Below are 26,878 nucleotides of genomic sequence, written 5' to 3' on the forward strand. Positions count from 1 at the left end.
TTCTCAAGGCATTTTACACAAAAATAAATAATAATAAAAGTCAAAAATGCACAGATAGAAATACAAAGCGTACAAAAAACAAAAGAACACTGGAATACAAAATAATTAAAACCATCAGGAAAAAGCCAATCTAAAAAAGTGAGTTTTACTTCTCATCTTTAATATGAGAAGAGTCTCTATGAGCAGAGAAAGTTTGAGTTATTTGAACTCAAATAAAGGCAGAAATGCATGAGCTAGTCTTGGTTTACACATGACTCAGTGTTTCTGAATGTCTTACCTTCACTGCAGTCCCTGCCCCGATGGCCGGTTCCAGAGCAGTCGCATGTGGGCTGGCGGTTCACGAGACTGCACACGCCTCCGTTTAAGCACATGTTGTGTGAGCCGCAGAGGTCAGCGCTGACCCCGGCGCTGTGAACGAGGGCCGGCACAGAGCGGTTCACTTCCAGCGCTGCTATCCAGCCCGTAAAGGGAGCGTGGTCCTTCACAGTGTCCGATGTCAGCCGTGGCGAGTCGGGAGGAATCCCGCCTAAAAACAAGTGACTGAAGACGGTCATATCCCGCCGCTTGGACTTAACCTCCGCGCGCTTCATGTCCTCATCCACGACGAGGGTGGTGTTTCTGAAGCTCCTCCTGATCGCGACCGAATGCCAGCGGTTGTCGCTGATGAGAACATCGGAGAGCACGCAAGCCGGCTCGGCACAGAAAATGGAAAAGCACAGTCTGAGCTTCCCCGTGTGTATGTGCAGCTCCAGGAAATCACAGAAGCCTTCGTCGTCAAAGTACACCAGAAGGCCCTTCCAACTCTTGGTTTTCAGGCTGAAGCTCATGTGACTCTCACAGCAGGCGTTCCACACGGGGAACGAGGCCCACTGCCCGTCTGAGCCCGTGAAGCGGAGACCGGGCCCGGCGTCCGCCGCGCACACCGCCAGCCCGATGACCCACAGCAGACCCGCGCTTCGGCACGCCGCAGGAGTCATGATGAGCCGGTGTCTCAGGGTGTGTTCACACTTACTGCGCACCGGTCTGTGTCTAAGCGGTTTATAAATAAGTATTTAATGTGTGTGTCTATAAAAAAGCCTATCTAACCTGATATTTACTGGAGAAAAACGCGACAACTAGCCAAGTGTCATTTATATAATTCAGCATCTGTATAAATCACGGATGAGAACATATTCCACATTACTGTCCATATCAAGATTCTTATGTCTCAAAGATTATATGTATACACAATCTGTATAAGGGCGTCGGGTTTGGTTTGTTATGTTTGCGTGTACAATCTTACATACTTCATAAAGCCCAACGCACCAGCTCATCCTTTCATTTCAGAACAGAAGGCGGTCCGGTTCACATAGCGTTCACACCGTCATTGTTAACTCTGAAAACTAAAACTTATCGAACACCCAAAGCAATGTTGTGTGCTGGGTTAAATACGTACATGTGGTATCTGGTGACGAGCTTATCAATTGTGTAACGCGAGGAGAGGGTTCGGTCCGCTTGTTTGGTTCGGACGGCAGCGTTCACATTTATGAACCGCACTAACAGAGCAAACGCACCAGAGTTCGCTTTAATTCTACCAAACCTGCCAAGTGTGAACACAGACTTAGAAAGAGTGTTTCTGGGACATATCGTGGCCACACTCTCCAAATTCCAGAAGTCATAAGTTGTTCAGAGGCATGTTATGGTCCTCATGTTATCAGCCGTCTTCATGTTCATGTGCCATCTCTGTGTGTTGTGTGTTAAATCCCGTCTCAGAAGAAGCCGGCAGACGTCATCTCTGATCCCTCAACACGGCCGGAGACACTGCAGAGAAACACAAGACACAGGTCAGCTGATAATCCGGAGAGTTTCCCAGAAGCAGCGCTAGAGGTCGCGAGTTCTGCCGCTATCAGCAGTTCAGCGAGTCGTGTTTCCCGAACCCGTCGTTCAGACAAACATTCACAAACATCATCGCAGAGTTGTGTTTGAGTGACAGATCTCGACCTGTGTTCACACGCAGTTTCTCGTTTGCATGACATGTGGACTCAATAAATCCTGATCTTGAGCAGAATAAGCAAGCTGACATTCAGTGCAATCTATATCTTGTATTTAGAATACATATACTAATTTAATTTACGTCTTTTAGTTTGTCGGGAGATTTAAACAAGCCCGGATTATCCAATGGGCATTATGGGAACGGGCCCAGGGGCCCATGAGCACTTGGGGCCCAAGCGAGGGAAAGACTTTTTTGGGAGGTTTTTTTTTACATTTCCTATAACGGTCCTTATATTTGCACTAAGTGCCTGTCTTTTTAGTAAAAAGATGCCCGCCATTATATCTACAGTGGCATAGTTTGGCGTGAGGTGCTTGAAAGCAGCTTTTGACTCGTTCGACCCGAGTTCGAATCCGCCTTTTGCCGAACTCGCTCTTCTCCCTTTTCCCAACGCATGTAAAATGTAGCTATAGCCTAACATAAAGGTCTCTAGCGTTATATTTTGCCAACGAACTAAAATCGAAACCGTGATATGGCTTTGTGCCTTTATAAAACAGCACAATACTTTAAGCCTATATAGGCATTCTGTGTGTGCGGCGTGATATAAAGGTACAAGGTATGCAAGATGTTCTGCCGCTAGAGGCGCTACATTCCAGACAACAACAGCGGCGTAGCTTGATGACGATGAAGGAGCGTGGAATGATGGGAACTGTCGTTTTTAACTCCACCGTGGATGTAAATCATCAGACGGGAATAGGGATGGCGAAAACTAAAAAAATTCTTGACCGACCACCGAGCCTCATTAGCCGGTTGAAACCGGTTAACCGATTAGTTTAAAATATGCTACGCTATTTGAAATAACAGCCATTTCGAGCCGCGCCTGCAATTTCACAACTCTGTCGCATCTCTCCGCCGCTCTGCCTCCCGCTCACACACACACACACACACACACAGCGCCGGCGCCGCCCTTCCACTCACGTCACTTTTTTAAAATCCCCAACAGCGTGAAACATAAGTCCCGCAAACGCGGCGCCGAGGAGCTTGTATGTAATCGGCGGACAAATGGCTCCTTAGTTTCGAAATGGTTTGGGTACAAGGTGATCGCGTTGAAAATAAAGGCGTTTGTCTAGCGTTAGAAGCTCATTTGAAACATTGCCGCGGCTCATTTCAGAAAATGACAGCTCCGAACCGAAGAGACGCCGCTTTAGTTTGAGGTAGTGCTAACAATAATAAAGAAAGATGATGATCATCGTCACCTTATCTGTTACCACTGAAATGTATTTTCATATTTAAGCACTGTATCACACAAGTTACATCTGTGTCATTCTGTTTGGTGAAATGGTCCCACACACACACTACTATTTTCTGCACGCTTCCTCCTGTCGTCTGCGCTGGCTCTAACCGCGAGTGTGTTAGCCTGTAGCCTTTACTTTCTGCAAACCTTGTGAGCGCGCGAACCCAAACGCTGTGAACTCGCGCCGAATGTTTTTATTGGTTTATTAAGTACAAACAGGCGAGTTATGAAAGATTGAGTGTGAGGGATTTGTTCACTTCACACAAAAAGATCTTGGAATGAGATGCTAACTGTAGTAGCGTTTAGTCCACTGTCTATAATAGACTAATTTAGAGATCACTTTTTCTTTTCTTTTTTTTTACCGACTGCCGAAAACTTTGATCGGTTAACGTTGATACGGTCAACCATCGGTCAAACAGTCATCGGTTAACATCCCTAGACGGGAATCGAAAAATCATGTTCATGGATGAGGTAAAGCTCTATTTTTATAAATGTTGCGTTTAATGACATGCTTTTATTTCATAATTGTGAAATAAAATGAATATTAACCGCAAGAAAAGTAAGGATTAACACTAAATTGGTTATCATAGATGTTACTGTAGGCCTATTTGTCGAACTCATTGTTGTGATAACGCCGCGCAGTTTTACGTGTTCTAAACCATTGTTGTAAAAGTGCATTCGAACACACACTTCATTTGCCAAAAGACGGATTAATCTTTATGTAGAACACATGCTATATTTATTTACATGGCCATAAACACCAGACGTGATAAACAATGTCAATAAACTAAACACAAGCCTAAAGCAATAATACTTTCCTCACATAAACATAACTATTACCGAATGCTACATTTGGAGTATATAACATTGACCCGTACGGTTATGGGACTTGTGTTTGTCGACAGAACCGGCTGCAATCGGTAAAGAATAATTGTGTTCATAACGACTGCGCGACACAAGCTAACGTTTGTTGCTTGATAGACGCTACAACTACAACTCCGCATGTGTCCAGGACTCCGCGCAGTGCGAGCGGACACCGAGGGTGACGCGGATATGACGCATTGGCTGGCGACTCCCTCACCCGCTCACACGCTCCGCTTCCTCGGTTAAAATCACAATTTTCTCACGATTTAAAAATAGTTGGAAACATTTGTGATATTGTAAGTAATCAACTTAACAAAATATATAACACTTTGGGATATTTTAATGCACAAATATTACATATTGTACCTTTAAAGAGAAGTGCGCACGTTGCTCACGCGATCAGCAGGGGATCTGGTGTTTTCTCCTAAATAAAAGCTCAAGGGTTTATTTATTGCAAGTGAAGACATTATGACAAAAGTATTGTAATTTTTCTAGAGTGTAATGTAAAATATACTTTTGAAATATTCATTTTCATTTATACAGTACCTTTATAGGCTATATGGATTTTACGTCAGAATAATTATATAAATCATTATTATATTATTATTATAATTGTTTGGCATCCTAAAACACCAGTGATGTAGACTGAGACTATATCATAACTAAAAGGATGTTTGAGCGCTCTTTAATGTCCAGGTACAAGTCAATGCTCTTACTTTGTTCAAAAAATTATCGCGGGGGACCCAACATACACTTTAAAAAATGCTGGGTTGTTTCAACCCAATTTTGGGTCAAATATGGACAAACCCAAACGTTGGGTTAAAAATGTAATTTAAAAATGTAACCCAACGGCTGAGTTTGTCCATATTTGACCCAAAATTGTGTTAAAACAACCCAGCATTTATTAGAGTGTAGTTTTACAAAATCCTAGTACAATAAAGTTCCTTTTAAGTCAATAAAACTGTTAATGCCAAATTAAAATGTCCTTGGACAAACATATACATTTGGCGTGCCTACAAAACATTGTGCCCAGGGGCGTCTGAGTTCGTAATCCGGCCCTGGATTTAAAGTGTAGTTTCTGAAGAGTGCGCATGTGTGAACGAGCTCTAGTGCGTAAGAACGAGTCTATGATCGAATCTGGAAATAAAGCAAAATAACTGAGAAAAATTAGAAATATTCCTCAGATGCCATGTCCGTAATTTAGCAAAACATCTAGCGTTTATTCGATCTTAAACAGATTCATTAAAAGTAATGAATTACTCCACCACATGCGTGACGTCATTAACCAACGTGTTATCCCGAGTTTCAGAATGATCAGACTCACAGCAAGGCCTCAGAAGCAAAGCTTAGTCTGAAGATTATTCCAGTTATGAATCATTTATTCAGTTATATACTTTATTATTATTTTATATTCCTAATGAATTCAGGAGTTTCTTCTCCAAATGTTTCCATTACAGTTAATGTGCATTTCTTTTTGTCTAATAAAAGAGAAATAAAAGAGACTGATCCATGTGGAGATGTTATTCACATCAAGGCCTTTACAGCTTTCTGTTCTACTTACATTATTATTATTACGGAAAACTTCCAGAAAATTGCATCAAATTACAAAGTTGATGTGTTGTAAATAACGATCAAATCCAATAGATCATGGCCAGCCCAGGGCATGGAGACCTTTGCAGTTCTTCCACTTCTTCATCAGTTTTTATAGCCTAAATTTAACATGGATTTAACCAGTTATGGCAACACTTCATAACAATGTTCCTTCATTAACGAATACGAATAAAATTTGAGTAACACACTATTAACACTCTAGTAACTAACAAGAAACTCTGATTAATGAATTAGTGAGTAATAGCGCTCAGATGAATGTGCAAATTCATTATTAGCTAATCAATAACTACTATTTTTTCATACTTCCCAGAGGACTATAAGAAGTAGGCTAATACAGGTTCATAATTAACATGAATAATGCATAATGTCTAATTAACTCTGAAGTGAAGAGCATGGTAACCCACTATTAATGAAGCAAGTGTTACCAAATCCATCGGAAGGAATTACTATCCAAAACCTTACTATAAGTACTTACATGTATAATTACACTTAATACTGATACCTTAAAATAAAGTGTAACAAAATATTTATCAGGTCAAAGCAAGTTGTCACATTTATATGAGAGTCACAGATTTGATTTGTTGTCATTTCATTAAGTAAACTTTGTTTTTGTTTTAATTCTCATTAATGTTTTTATTCATAAATTCTTTACTTTGCTTATTTAATGGTAATTAATGGATATGTTGTAGAAGTTGGTTTTTCATGTTTCATCCAAAGTTATTAGTACAATAAACACCAGATGACCACTGTGACAACATGCCCCACTAAAGGAATATTTTCTCTAATGTCTAATAGTTTAGTAAACAAGTCTTTAATGCATGTGTCTACACACACACACAAAGGAAAATAAACCTTTCTAACCTGATATTTACTGGAGAAAAACGTCACAACTAGCCAAATTTATTTCACATATTTTAGCATCTGTATAAATCATCACGGATGAGAACATATTCCATAATTTTGTCCATATCACGATTGATTCTTATGTCTCTATAATAAAGATTATACCTGTATAGCCTACATCAATAACACAATATAAGGGTGTTGGGTTTCGTTTGTTATTTTTGCGTGTACAATCTTACATACTTCATAAAGCACAACGCACCAGCTCATCCTTTCATTTCCAGATGTATAATAATACAGATGCGCAGTTTATTAGTCATTAATGGAGATCCAGATGCGATAGAAACGCCCCATACGCAGCAAAACTCCCACACGAGCTCGTATTCCTCAAGATCAGATCACATTCAAGTATATTCATGTTGAATGTATGTTATAAAGCGTATGTCATCATCAAACAGCATTAATCGAGCTAATCCGAATCCATTCAAGACAGAAAGATATTGATCATTTCGTACAAAACCGAAACTATCGTGACACAAGCGCATCTGTTTCTGTGACTAAACATATGCGGAATATAGACGCACAACATACACATAAACATCGTTCAAATGACATGAGAATTGGTTTACCCAGTGCGCCGTGGCTGTCGTCGGGCGATGAAGACGATAGTTTTACAAAGTTATTGTTGAGGTGAAGCTGCGAGGAGAAAATGTCTGCTAAATAAAGCCCGCGATGATGTGGACCCTCTCAGACTGTGATGACGCGGTTTAACCTGGTTTTAACGGTCATCAGATCGTAAATCCTGCAAAGTTTTTTTTTTATTTTCTCTTTTTTGTTTTTGTATGAACATTTACAACACCATACTTTGTGTTATATTACCTTTGCATCTCAAAAAAAAGAAAAGAAGAAAAAACAAAGCTGTGACCTGTGAGGGTGTTTGTAATGGAGCCTTTCCCCAGACTGATGATGCGCTGTGGTTTTAACGGTCATCAGCATCGTAAATCCTGCAAAGTTTACACACACACACACACACACACACACACACACACACACACACACACACACACACACACACACACACACAGGCTATATATTAAATCTATGTACATTTATTACACTACTATACCTTGAATTATATTATCATCAATTGATACAACAACAAAAAACTCCTTGACGAAACACAGCGTGAGAGGCGGGAAAATTAACATCTTTCTTCCGACTGCCGTTATAAAAAAAATTCCTCTTTTATAAAGTTGTGGAAACACTATTGTGGAGTTCTTCTTTTGCTATTTGAGCAAATTGGAACACACACAAAAATATATCTTACACACTCCTGGTCACGTGACGCGACTCTGGCTCTGCAGCACCTCGGACAGCGGCAAAAATGACGTCATCGCGGTGCGGGCGGTCGTATTCATAAACATAATAAATACATGGTGGTCGTATATTCACACTATTTTACACCACCCACACCGCGATGACGTCATTTTTTGCTGAGTTTAACCCTAAACCAGCATATTGACAAAAAAAAATTAACTGCAATCCACCTTTCGCTGCCCGGAGTCCAGTTTCTGTGAATTGCAGCGATGCATTTGTTTCTCTGTTCTGTAGCTTTCTGCAGTCTGTGAAAATATACATCAGATTCTTGTCAAATCTAGTTGGTCAGTCGATCGCAAAGCTCTTTCCCGTTTTAGATGTGTGTTGTGTGTTTTTCGCGGCATACTACGGTGACCGAGAAGTGCAAAACAAACCACAATTCCGAACACAAAACAACAAATGTATAAACGCAATGGAAAGACTAAAAACAAATTCACAAGTTAGAAAACACAATAACATTTCCAAAAACAATATAACAAATCAGAAAACACAATAACAAATTAGAAACGAATGACTCTAGCAAATAAAAGGAAAAACTAAACATGTGTGCAAGTGGGTACAACAACAACAAAACAAAAACGCTTAAATCGCTGTCTGTTCAAGTGTGCTGAAATGTTAATTACTCATCATTAAAGTCATTTTGGATTCATTATGGCTTATAACTTTGGCATAAAGTTAAAATATTATAAAATACCTGACCAAGATATTCAACACTTTTCCGAACGGCAAGAATAAAAGGATGAATACTAAACGAAATATATAGCTAACATTAGCATACACTAGTACTGTAATTTACACAACATCGCAGACTCAGAATGCATTTTCAAATTGCACATTGAATTTTGCTACATTCATTGCGGGACACTTAATGGAAATGCAATCCCAAGTCTCTTAACTGTGAGTGTAAATGCAATTAAGAAAAAATAACATTTAAATTACAATTTTGCTACAGTTTTTGCTTGAACATGGTAAACGTATCTACTCATTTCTGTAATACATTTTAATTTTAAAACTTTTAAAGCGTTAAAGTATGTATTCAATTTACATATTAAAACTAGTGTATGAACTGGCAAATGTAAATTATACAATTGAATTTTAATTTTAATTTTGCACCAAACGTTGCACAAATTATGGGAAAAATAAAATTTAAATACAGAAATGCATTGCCATTTTCCATATTACATTTCAAATTGAAATTTGCTGCCCATACGCTTCCATATTAGAGGAGCTCTGAAGGCTGTCTTTGGGGTAGAGATGGACTTTACCTGTGGATTTCTGTACGTGGGTAATATCTCCTCAATTACGAAGTTATTGTTAATTCTCCTTTCTCCAGCTAGTAAAAAAGTAATTACCATAAATTGGTTAAAACCAGTGTCACCCACAGTGAAGGAGTGGATTGATATAATACATAATATATACGCATGTGATGGAAAAATTATCTTTCTCCTTAAGAGCATTAAGGGAAGACTTCCTCAAATATGAAGTAAATGGTTTGATTACATTAAACCAGTACGCCCAGACCTCCTTTGAAAGGTTATTTCCCTTTCTTTTACTTTTGGAATTTGCTGTAAATATCTCCCCATGTTTTGTTGTATGTAATTACTGTTAAGAGGAGGAACGATAAAGCATTGGTATCACTTGTGAAATTTGTTTCCAGGCCTAATACACTCTGTATTGATAACCGTTTTTATATATATATATATATATTTTATTATTATTATTAATAATAATGTTTTGGTATATATGTAATGCATAGACTTACAAGTGTCTTTGATTTACGAAAGTATTGAAGGCCTGCTTTCTGTGTTTTTTCTTGAAACGGAAAATAAAAAAATGACACACACAAAAATAAACACTGCAATACTCCATAAAACAAACTAAAAAAGATTTGTCTGTTTTTATTTCATGGTAAATTTAAAACCATAATGACCCAAAATGACAGATCAGATTTAGAGTAACAACTTAGTTGCAAGAGTAATCACTTTGTTTATTATTATGATAATTGACATTTCACTTAAATCACCATAAATGTAATGCAAGTCATTACAACAAACCGAAAGTAGAGTTATTGTGTTTTATAATATATATTGCAGTCACTCAATGTGAGATGAATGCCCTGATAAAAGCAATGAAGTAAACAGATGATCATTTTATTTAGTTGGAAAGGCAGTCATACAGTACAATCTTCTTTTTTTTGATAAACGAAACATGTACAAATATTTAAACAGTTATGAGTTTCACACGTACACCTTGTGTTTGGTCTAAATGCACTTCATATAAACCCATGTATAAAGCACAGTTCAGTAATAAATATGTTCCGGCAGCATGAAGCTTGCTCTGCTCTACTTGACGGCCTTGCGCAGCTCGGCCAGGACCCAGACGGCGAAGCTGAGCAGCGCCACGGAGCCGGACTGGTGTGTGGCAGCGAGCGGCGTGGGGACGTACAGCAGGAGCGTGCTGATGCCCAGGACCACCTGAGGAACACAGCAGACACCTCAGCACACGCTCAGCACACGCTCAGCACACGCTCAGCACACGCTCAGCACACGCTCAGCACACGCTCAGCACACGCTCAGCACACGCTCAGCACACGCTCAGCACACCGCTGCTAGTGTGAGTCGCTTTAATCTTACTACTCAAATAAATAAATAATTATAACACATTTATGTCCGGATATGCATTAAGCCATTTGATATGTTGCAGCCGAATACACAGTAAAACTTGGCAAGTACAACAGTACAAACTTTGTTTTTAGGGTGACTTTTTAACATTCTGTCAAGGGTCTACAGATGAAAAATAGACCTTTGGGAAAATTCTGGCACGTTTACAGTTATGTTTATTAATGTGCATTGCCCCTATAAATAAAAATAAATAAATAAAAACTCCTGATGAGTCAAGATTCAAATTATTAGACAAACGAACGGCCTAGCAGGACCTGAGTGAGTGAGTGAGTGAGTGAGTGAGTGAGTGAGTGAGTGTGAGTGAGTGTGAGTGTGTGTGAGTGTGTGTTTGTGTGTGTGAGTGTGTGTTTGTGTGTGTGAGTGAGTGAGTGAGTGAGTGAGTGTGTGAGTGAGTGAGTGTGAGTGAGTGTGAGTGTGTGTGAGTGTGTGTTTGTGTGTGTGAGTGTGTGTTTGTGTGTGTGTGTGAGTGTGTGTTTGTGTGTGTGTGTGAGTGAGTGAGTGAGTGAGTGAGTGAGTGAGTGAGTGAGTGAGTGAGTGTGTGTGTGTGAGTGAGTGAGTGTGTGTGTGAGTGAGTGTGTGTGTGTGAGTGAGTGAGTGTGTGTGTGAGTGAGTGAGTGAGTGTGTGTGTGTGTGAGTGAGTGAGTGAGTGAGTGAGTGAGTGAGTGAGTGAGTGTGTGTGTGTGTGTGAGTGAGTGAGTGTGTGAGTGAGTGAGTGAGTGAGTGAGTGAGTGAGTGAGTGAGTGAGTGAGTGAGTGTGTGAGTGAGTGAGTGTGTGAGTGTGTGAGTGAGTGAGTGAGTGAGTGAGTGAGTGAGTGAGTGAGTGTGTGAGTGTGTGAGTGAGTGAGTGAGTGAGTGTGTAGCAACATCGACATCTGGTCAGATTGGTGAATCCGTGATTCTCACACACACACACCAACATGGCTCACACAAAGAGACGTAACGTGACACCCACACATTCCGTTGAGACTGGAGCACACACACACAAGAGACTTTTCATTGAACGAATCATATTTAAAACATTACCAAATGCATTCTGTGTTGCCATTTATATGTCGCGACAGGTTTTGGGATTTAATGTAAGTTTTAAAGTGTACTAATCAAAATCTAAATGCTTCTAATCTGTATATTTTATGTAACTTCGTTATCACATAACCTTAATTTGAAGTGTTTGATGTCGTTGTAATTCTCTAAATCTAACGGAGTTGAATCTCAATAATAGACTGCAATGGTATGATTATTTCGATATGAATTCTTGCCAGTCATAGAAATGACTGGAGCTCTGTCATAAACTACACAGACTGGGGTCTTGACAAGACAAAGGAAAAGTCTCCCGCTCTCAAATCACTGAAGGTGATTGGACCATCCACCAGGAGAAGGCGTTATCCTTACATTCCTTAAAAGCCAAACGCTCTTCCTGCCCTGCCCCTTCCTGCTCTTACTACCCGACCTGGTCATGTAAAGTCTCCGATCCTGGAACTCCTTCCAGGAGTTCCCTCCACTCTTTTATTTCCTTTATAAAGTGTTTTTTGTTTCCTTTTTAAATTCTCATTTGTTCGTTGCCACCTACGAGTCGAACGAACGAAGCCTGAATTCCTTCAGCAACTTCCCTTCCAAAGAGACCTTCTTCAAAAACTCCCGCGAACAGCTTGCTCTGGCAACAAGCACGCACGCCTCAGCACGAGCGCGCGCACTCTGCTCCAAGAACACACGCAGGCTGAACACAGCTCCACACAAACGAACTTTGCAAGTATCAAGCTCTACGAGTTTTAATGTTTTAAGGTGTTTTGATTGATGTCTCTCTCAAAGGTCTGTGATGTTTGCTGTTCTATGGTCACACGTGACCATTTTCTCTCTCTCTCTCATCCTCTCTTTATCTCTCTCTCTCTGTCCCGCAATCAAATCGAGCGCGGGCCCCAGAGCACTCTCTCCCTCGCTCTCTCTCTCTCTCTGTTCCGCATTCAAATCGAGCGCGCCCCGGCCCTCGATCTCATTCTCTCCCTCTTATTCTCTCTCTCAAACGCACGACCAAAAACCTCTGTAAATCGCTCCCCGCGCGTGCGAGGTGTGCGTTACTACTGCTAAATAGCACCAGCTTAAAGCAGAATAATCTCTCTCTCTCTCTTGATCTCTCTCATCTGTTATTCGTCTTGTTTGTCCACATGTAAGATATGTACAAAACTATAATCAATATGTGTAATCCGTTATATTCTGTAGTTTGCATTTATTAAAACAATATATTCAAGACTGTGTCTGTGAAAAAACGCTCGTAAAACCACAAACGTCAATGAGATTAAAAGATCCAAGAGCTGCCAGAGCTCTTATTATTTACTAGTTTTAATTCTATAAACACAGGAAAATTAATGTTCACGGCCAGAAAATTAATGTTTCTTGGAGTTTATAAGAAAGGATAATTTTATTGAGAAATTAATCACTTAATCTGACGGTTGGTCGCCGGACGAACAACGATTTGATAATTACATTAATTTCCCTTAAAGATTATCTCATAATCGAAGTTAAGTAAGATTATTGATATATGAATGAGGAATTATAATTCGTTGTGATTGATTATTCATATATTCATATAATCCACCTTCACTTTCGACAATTTAATGTAACTGAAATATGCAAAATATTAATCATATTCATGATTAGTTATTAAAATTCCCTATGGATCATTTGAGCTGATTCATCCGGACCCAGAGTCCGAAGCATAAGGCATATAAGGTCTACATTGTTTGGTGGAGAAAATTTGGGCGATCTCAAACTTTGTGTTTTGCGAGCAAATATAGTTTACAGTTTGTCTATATTGTGTATTAATGTAACGCGCGCGCTCCAGCGAGAGTCCACGCGGTTCAGTGAGGAAACGCGCGCGCCCAAATGCGAACCCACGCGCGCTCACTGAAGAACTGACTGGCGCCGAGCCAGCTCAGCTCAAGCATATTAACAGACGCTGGAAGTGACAATACCGGTAAATGTCCTAGAGAAAAGAATCTCTGTTCAGCCTGTAATTAATATTGCTTTAGCCCGCTTGAAATCAAACGAGTTTCTTTGTTCACGCGGTAGATTGGAACAGAGCGAGTCTCCTCCGTTTCGATAATAGGCCTAATAATAATATTAGATCGTTAAAATAACGATAACTCCTGGTCGAAAATTGGATTAGCTACCCATTTTGTAAACCTAAGACATTTTTAAATCATAAGTGCTATTGTGGTTAAATGTTTACGGGAACCCAACAACAGATGATAATTCCTGTTTTCCACATTTGAGTAATAAAGTGCAGTGAAGAAGTCCTGACACGTTCTCTCTTGTGCAGTATAGCACCCGAAGATCTGTAGAGATCTTGTTTCCTTTGTGATTTTATTGCAGAAAATCAGCACGTGACTGAGCTGAACGCTCTGAGCTCTTTAGAGTCACATTTAAAACTGGTTGTAATTCCGCGGACTAAACACCAGAGGTCCTTTAGGGGTTTAAGCCTCAAAATACGCGCCCCAACGACGTCACCCTGCGTGAGCACCGCCTCCCACTGACGTCAGCCTGCATGTGCGCAACTACGCCATCTCGTGGCCGTTTCAGATAATGCTCTCGTACTGCTAAATTCAAGTGTTCTATGATGAATAGTGAATTAGCTTATGTCTAAATTCTCAATAATTATTGGCATTTCCAGCTTTGCTCGTGCGAATATTATTTCGTGTTAGACAATTTTCCTGCTTTTGACTGGTACATTTACTTTTAGTTTGGTTCAAACAAGATTTGAATTAAAACTTAAATTAAATCCCAGCCCAGCCATTGAGAGCCCAGTTAGAGGGAAGTCCGCCACCCAGTGGCCGCCTCCCGCTAAAGCGGTTCATTCAACTCGCTTTTCTGTTTCCAATTCTGTGTGAATTGCTTTATTTCTGTTTTCTCGTCTGATTATTTTATAATAATTACTGATACTTTAATGCATCTTAATTATTGTACAATATCATTCTGATTTCTCAAATTCCCTTACACGCTTATTTAAATTCGAGTTTAAACCAGATTTAAATTTTGGATTTAAATTGTGTTTGGCTGTCAGCCACTGAGATCCACTAGAAGGAAACAGCGCCACCGTGTGGCCTTGTGGATACTAAGTCGGTTCCACTCTTTTTCCCCTTTCACTCTTTTGAAGTGTGTACTTATTTCATCTCTCCCTTCTGATTATTTCATAGTGATTACTGATACTTTGATGTTATCTGGATTATTATGAAATATCATTCTGATTAATTTCATTTTCCGCACAGGCTTATTTAAATTTGATTTAAACCAGTTTGAATTCAATTTGAATAAGTTTGTCTGTTCAACCAGGTCGACCACGGAAAGGAGATACGCCCCTTTGTGGGACAAACCCACTACTGCGGCCTGTCTCTTCTTCTGGGTTCATCCTGTCTTTTCATTATTTTATTTTATTAATTTTTTTTTTAATTAATTTTTTTTTTCCAAAAAAAAATTATTACTTTTTTTTATTATTATTCCTAATTTTTCTCATCTCTCTTTTAGGTTAGGTTATTCTGATAATCACCAACAGTATCATAATTCCCTTTTTGTTTTACCATTATTTCAAAGCCTTTGCCTTTACTTCTACATACATAATTACTAAACTTGGTTTAAACAAGAAAGCCTTAATTGACTTTAACTTTCACCTGTTTACCCCTCTTTGTGTATCCATATGTAGTTCTCCCTAGGGCGCGGGGGTGATTTGACAGTCATCTCTGGTCGGTTTCCAGCGAGCGGGGTCACCTGGCCGTCACGACCGACACCGGCCGTGCGTGAGTCTCGGACTCTTCTGTCTCTTACCATTGGGGCGGCACGCAACTGCTACATCAGCAAATTAGCACTCCAAGGGTAAAGTCAACCACGCCAGCTGACACACAAGGCAATTTCGGGACAAGTACCTGAACCAGGGCCTGCTGCAGGGGCAGGGTTCCGGGGAAAACCCAATTTTGTCGTGCTGTCTGGCAGTTGACACCTTGGTGTTGCCAGGTTGTGTTTAAGGTCGCAAGTTGTTTGGGAAGGTCGCACCGTGGTACACAGAGTAACAGAGGGCCCGGGTCCACTGCGGTCGAGTGTTTGGGACCGTCAAGAAGGTTGACCGCGCCGCCGGCTCCCACCTGAGTGACCTCATTTCACCCCAGGCAAACTAAATAAGGTAAAACCCATACACTTAGTATAAGCCACAGAATATTAGATATTCCCCGGTCATTTAAGTGTTTGGCCCATATCTTTTTCTCCAAGCCTCACCATCTTCCTAGGTTTTCTACCCCGATGGCCCCCACTCACCTGTAGGCCCTATCGTAAACTCTAGCAGTGGTAATAGGCTTAGGCCTCCTTATTCTCTCTAACACATACCGTGTTACTATTGTTTGATCTTTTTTCACTTTGATCTGTTCTATCCTTTGTTCTGTTGTGATTTGTTTCTTTCATTTCACCTAGAAACAGTGACCTGAGAGAGCCACCAAGAAGCCAAGTAGTAGAGTGACCACCAGCAGCCGGTGCCACCACGTGACACGCCAGGCTACTGCTCGTCACGACCTATAGTCGCAGGTCCTCAGTCGACCCGAGTAATTGGCTCCGCAAATTGTCTAACTGTTGGCATCAGTTAGCCCCAAAATTCTCATAAACGGCATAGCCGTATGATTATAGCTCGTTAACCTTAAAACAAACTTGCATTGGTCTCTTTGTGTGTGTGTTCTGTGTTCTCTCTCGCCTACAGTGAGGCAGAAGGCCGTCCAGTATGGCTGCCCAGTGGGACGAACTAGAGTCGTGGTTGAGAGCCATGACGACCGACTTCCTGCCCAGAGACACCGGTGACGCAGAGCCCCTGAGCCGAGAACAGCTGGACACCGACCTGGTCGAACTGATGACCCATGATCCGACACAGAGCTACAGCTACAAGGACTGGGCCAAGATCGTCGGAAGCCTCGCTCACAAACTCGTCGCCCAGGCACGGCTCAGCGAAAGGAGCCACATCAACCTGGAGCAGGAAGCAGCAGCGCTAAAGCTTCAAGCAGAGGAGGCCCGGAGGAACCAGGCCCACACCCAAAGTCATCTAGACCAGCTTCTTCTCAAGACCCAGGGAGAGGATGAAACGGACACGGAGTCACAAAAGCGCGACGAAAGACTCCAACAAAGTGACGCTCTCCTAGAGAGAGCCAACACTGAACTGAAAGAAAGAACTGCTAACGTCACAGCCTGTGAAAAACACTTACGGGTGGCCAGAGCTGAAATCCATGAGCTTACTCTGCAGAGACACGATCTCCAAGATGAACTTGACATTGTTCGCAGAGAACTGAGACATTCTTACAGACTTAACAGTGACCGGGTAGGGGAAACACACACCACAAAGTTTCCCCTGACCAGCCGGTACACACCAGCCAGCCAACAGAAACCCCTGTCAGCAGAAAGGGGGGAGCCCTCACAGAGGACACTTACCGCTCAACGCGGCACGGCTCCCAAAGCTGAAGGGGGCGGAGCTGAAAAGGGTCAGAATCCCCCCCAGACGGATTGGGCCCCCAGCCACAGCTCTTCCCCCACAAACCTTGACAAGTTGGCCAGAAACATCCCCACGTTCACTCCAAACCTTGCAGGAGGCCATGATGCACATGCTTACCTTCAAGACATTGACTTTCACCTGCAAACTGTCGCCAACGTGACAGCTTGGGACAAGTTTTACCTGCTCAGAATTACGTCTAGCCGTGACGTGCGCAGCTTCCTAGACCGTCAACCAGAGACTGTCAAAAGGGACTACCAGCAGCTGCGACAAGCTTTGATCCGTGAATTCTCTGATCCAGAATCAGAACAAGGGTTCATCGCCGCCATGGACATCAAACAGGCCCAACCTGAACACCCACAGACCTACTACGGCCGACTCCGACACGCCTACTTCGGAGCACGAAACATGCCCGGTATGGAAGAAGATGTCAACTTCAGGACGCTGTTCCTCCGAAATCTGCATCCCACAGTGAGTCATCACTTAGGCGTTCTGGCCTGTCCACGTAGCATGTCCACTCAACAGCTACGTGACTTGGTCCACAAAGCTTACACCAAGCAAAAGACTATTTCCAAAAGGACTGTAAAAGACCCCACAATCGACTCTGTCTCTGAGCACTGCTCAGAGCTAGACACAGAGGGTGCCCAACAGCACCACAGTCACAGACTTTACCACAGAGAGTCAAGACCGTTCCAAGCCAGCAAAGGGCAGCACAACCGTGACGGTGCTCATCCAAAGCATCGGAGCGAGCGCTCTAAGAGGTTCTGGGACCAGCATCACCCGCCGTCCAGAACTCCAAGCCCAGAAAGCCGCCCTGGAACCCCTCTCGACATGCTACTGGTAAGCCCAAGCCTCATCGCACACCAGAAAAACACAGTGCAGCCACGTCGGAGACAGCAGAGATCGTGAGGATGCTGAAAGAGTTTCTTCACAAGAAACATCGCAAGAGAGACAAGGACGAACCAGACATCTTATGTCTAAGCATAAGAACTGAAACCAACACCCTGTCTGACTGCCATCTGCCTGAGCCAAGCACCACGAACACTGCTCGTCCCCCACAGACTACAGAGCTAGCTGTCACATCACACACTGACAGCTCCACTCTAGCACCACAGCTGACAGCTGTACACCCCACACGAAACAGCACAACACATCACACCTGGGACCAACATCACAAAGTCCCAGGAAGTGCTGTTCCGGCTAGCTGCCCCCGCAGCAAGCCACACGTCCCTCCCGGGGACAACCCACCAGACATTGTTATCAAATCGCAACCCATGAACTTTGCTGTTACATCACCAAATAGCAGCTCCACTCACTCACTCATTGTTGCATCACAAACTGACAACACCTACCATTCACTCCGGCTGACAACAACAGCCCCGGTGCCACAGTTTCTGGGAAACCTTCTTGAAAGGGGGGTGACCAGGAAACCCTACCTAGCCTGCACTTTGGAGAAGGAAGTGAAACTTGAAGCCTTGATAGACACAGGAGCAGACCTCACTGTGATCTCATCTCAACTTTTCAAAAGACTCAAAGTTGAAGCTAAGAGACAGAATCGAACTCTTGAATCCCACACTTGTGAGCTAAATGTGCATTCATACAGCCAAAATAACATCCGGCTCGAACAGCTAACTCTAATCCACCTGTCAATAGGTTTTATGTCGCTGACTCACCCTGTGTACGTTTCACCAATGAACACTCATCCACTCATCATTGGCAAAGACCTGCTGGATCGTTTCGAGCCCTTACTGGACTTCAAAAAGCGAACTCTTTGGGCTCAAGTGCCAGAACCTCTCCCCATCCAGTCACACAGGCCACCCGAGCCAGACTGTCAGATCACAGAGGTCACGAGACTTTCCACAGAGCCAGACTGTCAGGTCACACAGTTCATGGGAACTCCCACAGCCAGTCACAACGACACAGACTTAGCAACAGGTCAAGTTTCAAGTTCGCTACCCTGCATCTTCCAGCCCACAAAAGACTTTAACAAATGCTGCGCCAAGGTCAAGACTGACCTGCAGCCACATGACCAAACTCATGCCCGCGCCAAGCCTGGCGCACTAAACGGGAAGCGGTGGTCACACCCGACCCACCCACCCGCCCTCACTTTTGCAACGACTACACACTGCATAAGACTTTTACAGGCTACACTGCCTAACCCTGTGCCGCTTACGCGGGCTCCGCTGTCTGCAACACCCAACATAGCGGACATGCGGGCTTCTGACACCACAACAACGACTTGGCATTGCCTCCACTTATACCCCTCCTGCCTCCCTTGCACGCCGTCTGAGCTCACTGACAGCCAGTGCCTCAATCCGCTGCATAACATGCACACGCTGCATACACACAACATTACGGGTTCTGCACCTGTTGACATCACAGCGCAACAGCTTGTGCTGAACAGTTGCAAAAGGGGGGTCATGCCAATGTTTATCTATGACGCATCATGTGCGGCACAACACAGCACCAGAGTCACTGACGAGACATTGAAGCAAGCGACAGGCTGGCAGAAAGATGTGACAAAACATGGGCCAAGGCGAGCTAAACCTAGCTGCCACCCACAAAGCAAAAGAACTGCCCTGTCCAACCAAAGACAACCCTCGTTTGCCTCTTCCTTCCCTTTCTCTCTCTCTCTCCCTGTCATCTGTACCAGGTTGCTGCTGTGGGTCGTCATGCTGTGCCGTCAGCCATCCAGAGGACAGCTGCCACCGAGAGAACAACTGAGACTTCTGATCACCGACTGCGGAACCTACACTCAGCCAGTGTATGGTCGACTCATCCAGTCCTGCCCGGTCTACAGAGCACACTACCCCAGCACCGCAGCCCCATACATCTGGGCAAGTGCCCAACGGACAGAGGACGCCCTCTCTCATGCCAAGGCCAAGGTCGAACACACGCTCAACCAACTTGAGGAAGTGACTGTTACGCAATCAGGACTCCTAAGCACCAACCACCGATCCGAACGGTTCCTGGGAGCGTTGCTCGGAGCCGTGGCTGCCGCCAGAACCCTGTTTAACATTGGTATGTCCAGTGTCAACGCAGTGAACCAGACTGTGAACTCAATGAAACCGCTGTTTAATATCTTCCAGAAAGACTTTGCCCAGACTCCGCTGTTTACAGCACTAACGACAGACATGCTGTGGGAGGTTAGCTCCTCCACTGACAGCCTAGCCACAGGTGCAATCCCACCGTACCTGAAACCCTTAAGCCTTGTGCGAACTGTGCTGGCTTCCAGCATCACCACGCCAGCTGACCCTCTACAAACACACCTTGCTTACTCTCTGGGTTGCGCCACCCCACTTCACGTCAACCCCGAGCAGAGAGAAGTGGGTTTTCTCCTAAACCTACCCATCATCGAGTCAAACCGAGCCTACAGGCTCAAAGACATTGTCAACATCGGGTCCTGGAAAAGCAGGACCCAGTTCAAGATATGCACTCCAGACGTAGTGGCCTACCACGACAGCGACACCCTGCTGTACCCGGCCTCAAACCTGCACGGGTGCACCTTGACCAAAGACAGTCACTCTCTCTGCCCTAGCAAGCCCGTCCTCAGAGACAACACTGAAGGAATCTACAAGTTGCAACCCCTGGTCAGCCACACACGCTGCCCTGCTGAAGCTAAGCCTCGCACACAAGTCACAGAAACACAAGCAAAGATTGTAGGTGAACGATGGCTGGCTAACACACCTGCGCACACAGCCACTGTCACTCACGAACAGCATGATACCACCAGCCGTGTCAACCTGCTCAACCCGAGTATGCCGACTCAAGTACCGACAGGTGCCATCTCACACCTCAGTAACCTGTCATGGTACCATCTTCCGAGCAAAGAGTACCAGACAGCACTGGAACTCCCATCCTTTAAGAACTACAACGTCACCCTAGATCCAGAAGGAGATCTCTGGTTTGAGAAAAGGGGGTCCCAACTCACGAACATTGCTCCTGTCAACACAGCCCTCCAAGCATGGGCAACCGCCCAGCCTGAATACCTCACCTGTGTCCAAACCTGGACCGCAGCGGATACTGTCGTATCTTTCCAAGGTCACCGACCACGCACTGACACTCGTCTTGGCCTTCACCCTGTGCCAGACTCAACGAGATGTGAACATCCACAGCCAAGCTCACAAAGCCGTGTCGGCGGTTTCTCACAGAACCCCACACCATCGACCACCTCAACCTCATGTGGGCTGAGCCATCAGTCTAGCAAACCACCTGTCATCCATTGTGCTAAGTTGTTGTTCGATGAAGTCCATCCTCTGACTTAATCGAACAAAAAGGGGGATATGTAGCAACATCGACATCTGGTCAGATTGGTGAATCCGTGATTCTCACACACACACACCAACATGGCTCACACAAAGAGACGTAACGTGACACCCACACATTCCGTTGAGACTGGAGCACACACACACAAGAGACTTTTCATTGAACGAATCATATTTAAAACATTACCAAATGCATTCTGTGTTGCCATTTATATGTCGCGACAGGTTTTGGGATTTAATGTAAGTTTTAAAGTGTACTAATCAAAATCTAAATGCTTCTAATCTGTATATTTTATGTAACTTCGTTATCACATAACCTTAATTTGAAGTGTTTGATGTCGTTGTAATTCTCTAAATCTAACGGAGTTGAATCTCAATAATAGACTGCAATGGTATGATTATTTCGATATGAATTCTTGCCAGTCATAGAAATGACTGGAGCTCTGTCATAAACTACACAGACTGGGGTCTTGACAAGACAAAGGAAAAGTCTCCCGCTCTCAAATCACTGAAGGTGATTGGACCATCCACCAGGAGAAGGCGTTATCCTTACATTCCTTAAAAGCCAAACGCTCTTCCTGCCCTGCCCCTTCCTGCTCTTACTACCCGACCTGGTCATGTAAAGTCTCCGATCCTGGAACTCCTTCCAGGAGTTCCCTCCACTCTTTTATTTCCTTTATAAAGTGTTTTTTGTTTCCTTTTTAAATTCTCATTTGTTCGTTGCCACCTACGAGTCGAACGAACGAAGCCTGAATTCCTTCAGCAACTTCCCTTCCAAAGAGACCTTCTTCAAAAACTCCCGCGAACAGCTTGCTCTGGCAACAAGCACGCACGCCTCAGCACGAGCGCGCGCACTCTGCTCCAAGAACACACGCAGGCTGAACACAGCTCCACACAAACGAACTTTGCAAGTATCAAGCTCTACGAGTTTTAATGTTTTAAGGTGTTTTGATTGATGTCTCTCTCAAAGGTCTGTGATGTTTGCTGTTCTATGGTCACACGTGACCATTTTCTCTCTCTCTCTCATCCTCTCTTTATCTCTCTCTCTCTGTCCCGCAATCAAATCGAGCGCGGGCCCCAGAGCACTCTCTCCCTCGCTCTCTCTCTCTCTCTGTTCCGCATTCAAATCGAGCGCGCCCCGGCCCTCGATCTCATTCTCTCCCTCTTATTCTCTCTCTCAAACGCACGACCAAAAACCTCTGTAAATCGCTCCCCGCGCGTGCGAGGTGTGCGTTACTACTGCTAAATAGCACCAGCTTAAAGCAGAATAATCTCTCTCTCTCTCTTGATCTCTCTCATCTGTTATTCGTCTTGTTTGTCCACATGTAAGATATGTACAAAACTATAATCAATATGTGTAATCCGTTATATTCTGTAGTTTGCATTTATTAAAACAATATATTCAAGACTGTGTCTGTGAAAAAACGCTCGTAAAACCACAAACGTCAATGAGATTAAAAGATCCAAGAGCTGCCAGAGCTCTTATTATTTACTAGTTTTAATTCTATAAACACAGGAAAATTAATGTTCACGGCCAGAAAATTAATGTTTCTTGGAGTTTATAAGAAAGGATAATTTTATTGAGAAATTAATCACTTAATCTGACGGTTGGTCGCCGGACGAACAACGATTTGATAATTACATTAATTTCCCTTAAAGATTATCTCATAATCGAAGTTAAGTAAGATTATTGATATATGAATGAGGAATTATAATTCGTTGTGATTGATTATTCATATATTCATATAATCCACCTTCACTTTCGACAATTTAATGTAACTGAAATATGCAAAATATTAATCATATTCATGATTAGTTATTAAAATTCCCTATGGATCATTTGAGCTGATTCATCCGGACCCAGAGTCCGAAGCATAAGGCATATAAGGTCTACAAGTGAGTGAGTGAGTGAGTGAGTGAGTGAGTGAGTGAGTGAGTGAGTGAGTGAGTGTGTGAGTGAGTGAGTGAGTGAGTGAGTGAGTGAGTGAGTGAGTGAGTGTGAGTGAGTGAGTGAGTGAGTGAGTGTGTGAGTGAGTGAGTGAGTGAGTGAGTGAGTGAGTGAGTGAGAGTGTGAGTGAGTGAGTGAGTGAGTGAGTGAGTGAGTGAGTGAGTGAGTGAGTGAGTGAGTGAGTGTGTGAGTGAGTGAGTGAGTGAGTGAGTGAGTGAGTGAGTGTGTGAGTGAGTGAGTGTGTGAGTGTGTGAGTGAGTGAGTGAGTGAGTGAGTGAGTGAGTGAGTGAGTGAGTGAGTGAGAGTGTGAGTGAGTGAGTGAGTGAGTGAGTGAGTGAGTGTGTGAGTGAGTGAGTGAGTGTGTGAGTGAGTGAGTGAGTGAGTGAGTGAGTGAGTGAGTGAGTGAGTGAGTGAGTGAGTGAGTGAGTGAGTGAGTGAGTGAGTGAGTGGGGCCGATGTGCCTGATGCTTTCACTTGATGCAAACGTTCGATTTTGTGATTAAAATACATGTAAAATATTACCATAACATCCGTCTGCCTGTATGCGGACATTTGTTTATGTAGCCGTGACAACGAAACACGTGCATAATGTGCGCGCCAGGTGTTAAGAGCGCTTGTTGCTCCGCGCGCTGATGCGCTCATCCTGTTGACATTTCCGATTGCCTTCCTACAGTTGCTTAATAAAAGCGGCTTTCCACACAAACAAACGTACAATTGTCATTAGTATGAGGAAAAAAATGGGATTTTAACTGCCGGTCTCGGGTCGGGCTCGAACATAAATATCTTTATGCCTGTCGGACGCGGGCCGGGCTCGGACTGAAAAGTTCGGCCCGATCCGCACTCTAGTGTGAGTGTGTAGTGAGTGAGTGAGTGAGTGAGTGAGTGAGTGAGTGAGTGAGTGAGTGAGTGTGTGAGTGAGTGAGTGAGTGAGTGAGTGAGTGTGTGAGTGTGTGAGTGAGTGAGTGAGTGAGTGAGTGAGTGAGTGAGTGAGTGAGTGTGTGAGTGTGTGAGTGAGTGAGTGAGTGAGTGAGTGAGTGAGTGAGTGAGTGAGTGTGTGAGTGTGTGAGTGAGTGAGTGAGTGAGTGAGTGTGAGTGAGTGAGTGAGTGAGTGAGTGTGTGAGTGAGTGAGTGAGTGAGTGAGTGAGTGAGTGAGAGTGTGAGTGAGTGAGTGAGTGTGTGAGTGAGTGAGTGAGTGAGTGAGTGAGTGAGTGTGTGAGTGAGTGAGTGTGTGAGTGAGTGAGTGAGTGAGTGAGTGAGTGTGTGAGTGAGTGAGTGAGTGTGTGAGTGAGTGAGTGTGTGAGTGAGTGAGTGTGTGAGTGAGTGAGTGTGTGAGTGAGTGAGTGTGTGAGTGAGTGAGTGTGTGAGTGAGTGAGTGAGTGAGTGAGTGAGTGAGTGAGTGAGTGAGTGAGTGTGTGAGTGAGTGAGTGAGTGTGTGAGTGTGTGAGTGAGTGAGTGAGTGAGTGAGTGAGTGAGTGAGTGAGTGTGTGAGTGTGTGAGTGAGTGAGTGAGTGAGTGAGTGAGTGAGTGAGTGAGTGAGTGAGTGAGTGTGTGTGTGAGTGAGTGAGTGAGTGAGTGTGTGAGTGAGTGAGTGAGTGAGTGTGTGAGTGAGTGAGTGAGTGAGTGAGTGAGTGAGTGAGTGAGTGAGTGTGTGAGTGAGTGAGTGTGTGAGTGTGTGAGTGAGTGAGTGAGTGAGTGTGTGAGTGAGTGAGTGTGTGAGTGTGTGAGTGAGTGAGTGAGTGAGTGTGTGAGTGAGTGAGTGAGTGAGTGAGTGAGTGAGTGAGTGAGTGAGTGAGTGTGAGTGAGTGAGTGTGTGAGTGTGTGAGTGTGTGAGTGAGTGAGTGTGTGAGTGAGTGAGTGTGTGAGTGTGTGAGTGAGTGAGTGAGTGAGTGAGTGAGTGAGTGAGTGAGAGTGTGAGTGAGTGAGTGAGTGAGTGAGTGTGTGAGTGAGTGAGTGAGTGTGTGAGTGAGTGAGTGAGTGAGTGAGTGAGTGAGTGAGTGAGTGAGTGAGTGTGTGAGTGAGTGAGTGAGTTTGGCTTGTTTACCTGTGTGTAGGCCATGGCGGTGAGACAGCCGATGGCGATCTTTGCTCTGCGGGGTAAATGTGTGCGTCTGGATAACAGGTAGAGTCCTGTGATGGCCGTCAGCGAGCCGATGGCCTGCACACACACACACACACACACACACACACACATCAGCTCAATCACATCCACTTCCACACACACACACACACACACACACACACCAGCTCAATCACATCCGCTTCAACACAAACACACTTCAACACATCCGCTTCAACACACACACACACACACACTTCAACACATCCGCTCGCACACACACACCGTCCGTACCAGAATGCGGTGGTCGAACTGAACGGTTGTGGGGTTTTCGAACATGTTCTTGATGGTGGGGGAGAAGGCCAGCAGGTCGTCGGGGATCCAGCGCTCGCCCATCTTCGGGAAGGAGTTATAAACCAAACCTGCGTCCAGTCCAGCGACAAAAGCCCCTGTGAGACAAACACACTTCACATCACTAGAGTTACACCTTTAAATCTGAATACACTGCCTTCACAGCGGTTCCTCCTGACCGTCACGGTTTAAAGGAAAGATTACATTTTCCAAGTTAAATTCACATTACATTACAATACTAATACCAAATATTTTATAATATTAAACAATAAATAGGTGTACATAAAATAAAAACCTAGCCTAGTTTTCTAAAACATGTATTAGAAGCTGTTTTATTATTATGAACACATTATTTAATATTTCTCAGAAACACAAAAGGTTTATATATATATATCCGTCTATCTGGTCATCCGTCTGTCCAAAATTTGCGTAAGAAACAAAAGGCCATTCTCTCTTCCTCTGGTTCACACACTCTGTTTATGGGGACGGGGGTGTTTCTTAGTTGGGGTGTTTCGGGTCAAAAATGGCCCGAAGCGTTTAAATATATATATTTTTTTTTAATCGTAGCTTCATCGGAATGGTCCGAAACTTGGTGACTTTATTGGTACTTGGTATATGAACACCCCAAAACAATTGGGGACAGGATTTGATAAGTCTAAGTGGTCGTAAAAAAAAATAGTCACACTCAGGACCTTCGGGTCAAAAATGACCCCTATAGGAAATTAATGGGAAATTGGCAAAAATATGAAAATACAGAGTTTTTTTGTGCATACAATCTACAAATCAGCCAGGATGCAGAAAACAAGACTCAACAGTGAAGGGGTGAATCTCTAAAACATCAAGAGTGCAAAACAGACAAAAAACACACACACACACACACACTTATACACACAAAAACACACGCACACACAAATGAACGCGTGTCATTCCAAAAGCTAATTTTGGGAAATGTGTGAAATAAAAGCAATTATTAACCAACCAAACAAACAAAAAACTTTACAAAAATAGTCTTTGAGAATCTCTTATTATATATTAAAATCCACAACCTGAAAAAAAATAGGGAAATATGTGAAAAAACAACTAGAATTCACAAGCCTTTTCTTAAAATATGATA

The 26,878-nt window shown here is 43.4% G+C and overlaps 2 protein-coding genes across 5 annotated transcripts in view; both read right to left on the minus strand.

The window, feature by feature from the left end:
* LOC307010241 (neurexin-1a-like) overlaps positions 1-7,335 on the minus strand; it is a 152,395-nt gene extending 145,060 nt beyond the window's left edge. For all 4 annotated transcript variants that reach the window (XM_079634756.1, XM_079634753.1, XM_079634755.1 and 1 more), the window contains exons 1-2: positions 7,211-7,335; positions 278-1,800 (exon numbers count right to left, since the gene is read on the minus strand). In XM_079634756.1, coding sequence (XP_079490882.1) covers positions 278-977 — 700 coding nt within the window. In that variant the 5' untranslated portion in view covers positions 978-1,800; positions 7,211-7,335. The remainder of the gene's footprint in view (positions 1-277; positions 1,801-7,210) is intronic.
* A 2,438-nt stretch (positions 7,336-9,773) lies between these two features.
* cox15 (cytochrome c oxidase assembly homolog 15 (yeast)) overlaps positions 9,774-26,878 on the minus strand; it is a 25,539-nt gene continuing 8,434 nt past the window's right edge. The window contains exons 7-9 of the mRNA XM_079634765.1: positions 25,708-25,862; positions 25,399-25,512; positions 9,774-10,432 (exon numbers count right to left, since the gene is read on the minus strand). Coding sequence (XP_079490891.1) covers positions 10,301-10,432; positions 25,399-25,512; positions 25,708-25,862 — 401 coding nt within the window. The 3' untranslated portion in view covers positions 9,774-10,300. The remainder of the gene's footprint in view (positions 10,433-25,398; positions 25,513-25,707; positions 25,863-26,878) is intronic.

Source organism: Phoxinus phoxinus (genome assembly GCF_949152265.1).
Source record: "Phoxinus phoxinus genome assembly, chromosome: 14".
Lineage (NCBI taxonomy): Eukaryota > Metazoa > Chordata > Actinopteri > Cypriniformes > Leuciscidae > Phoxinus > Phoxinus phoxinus.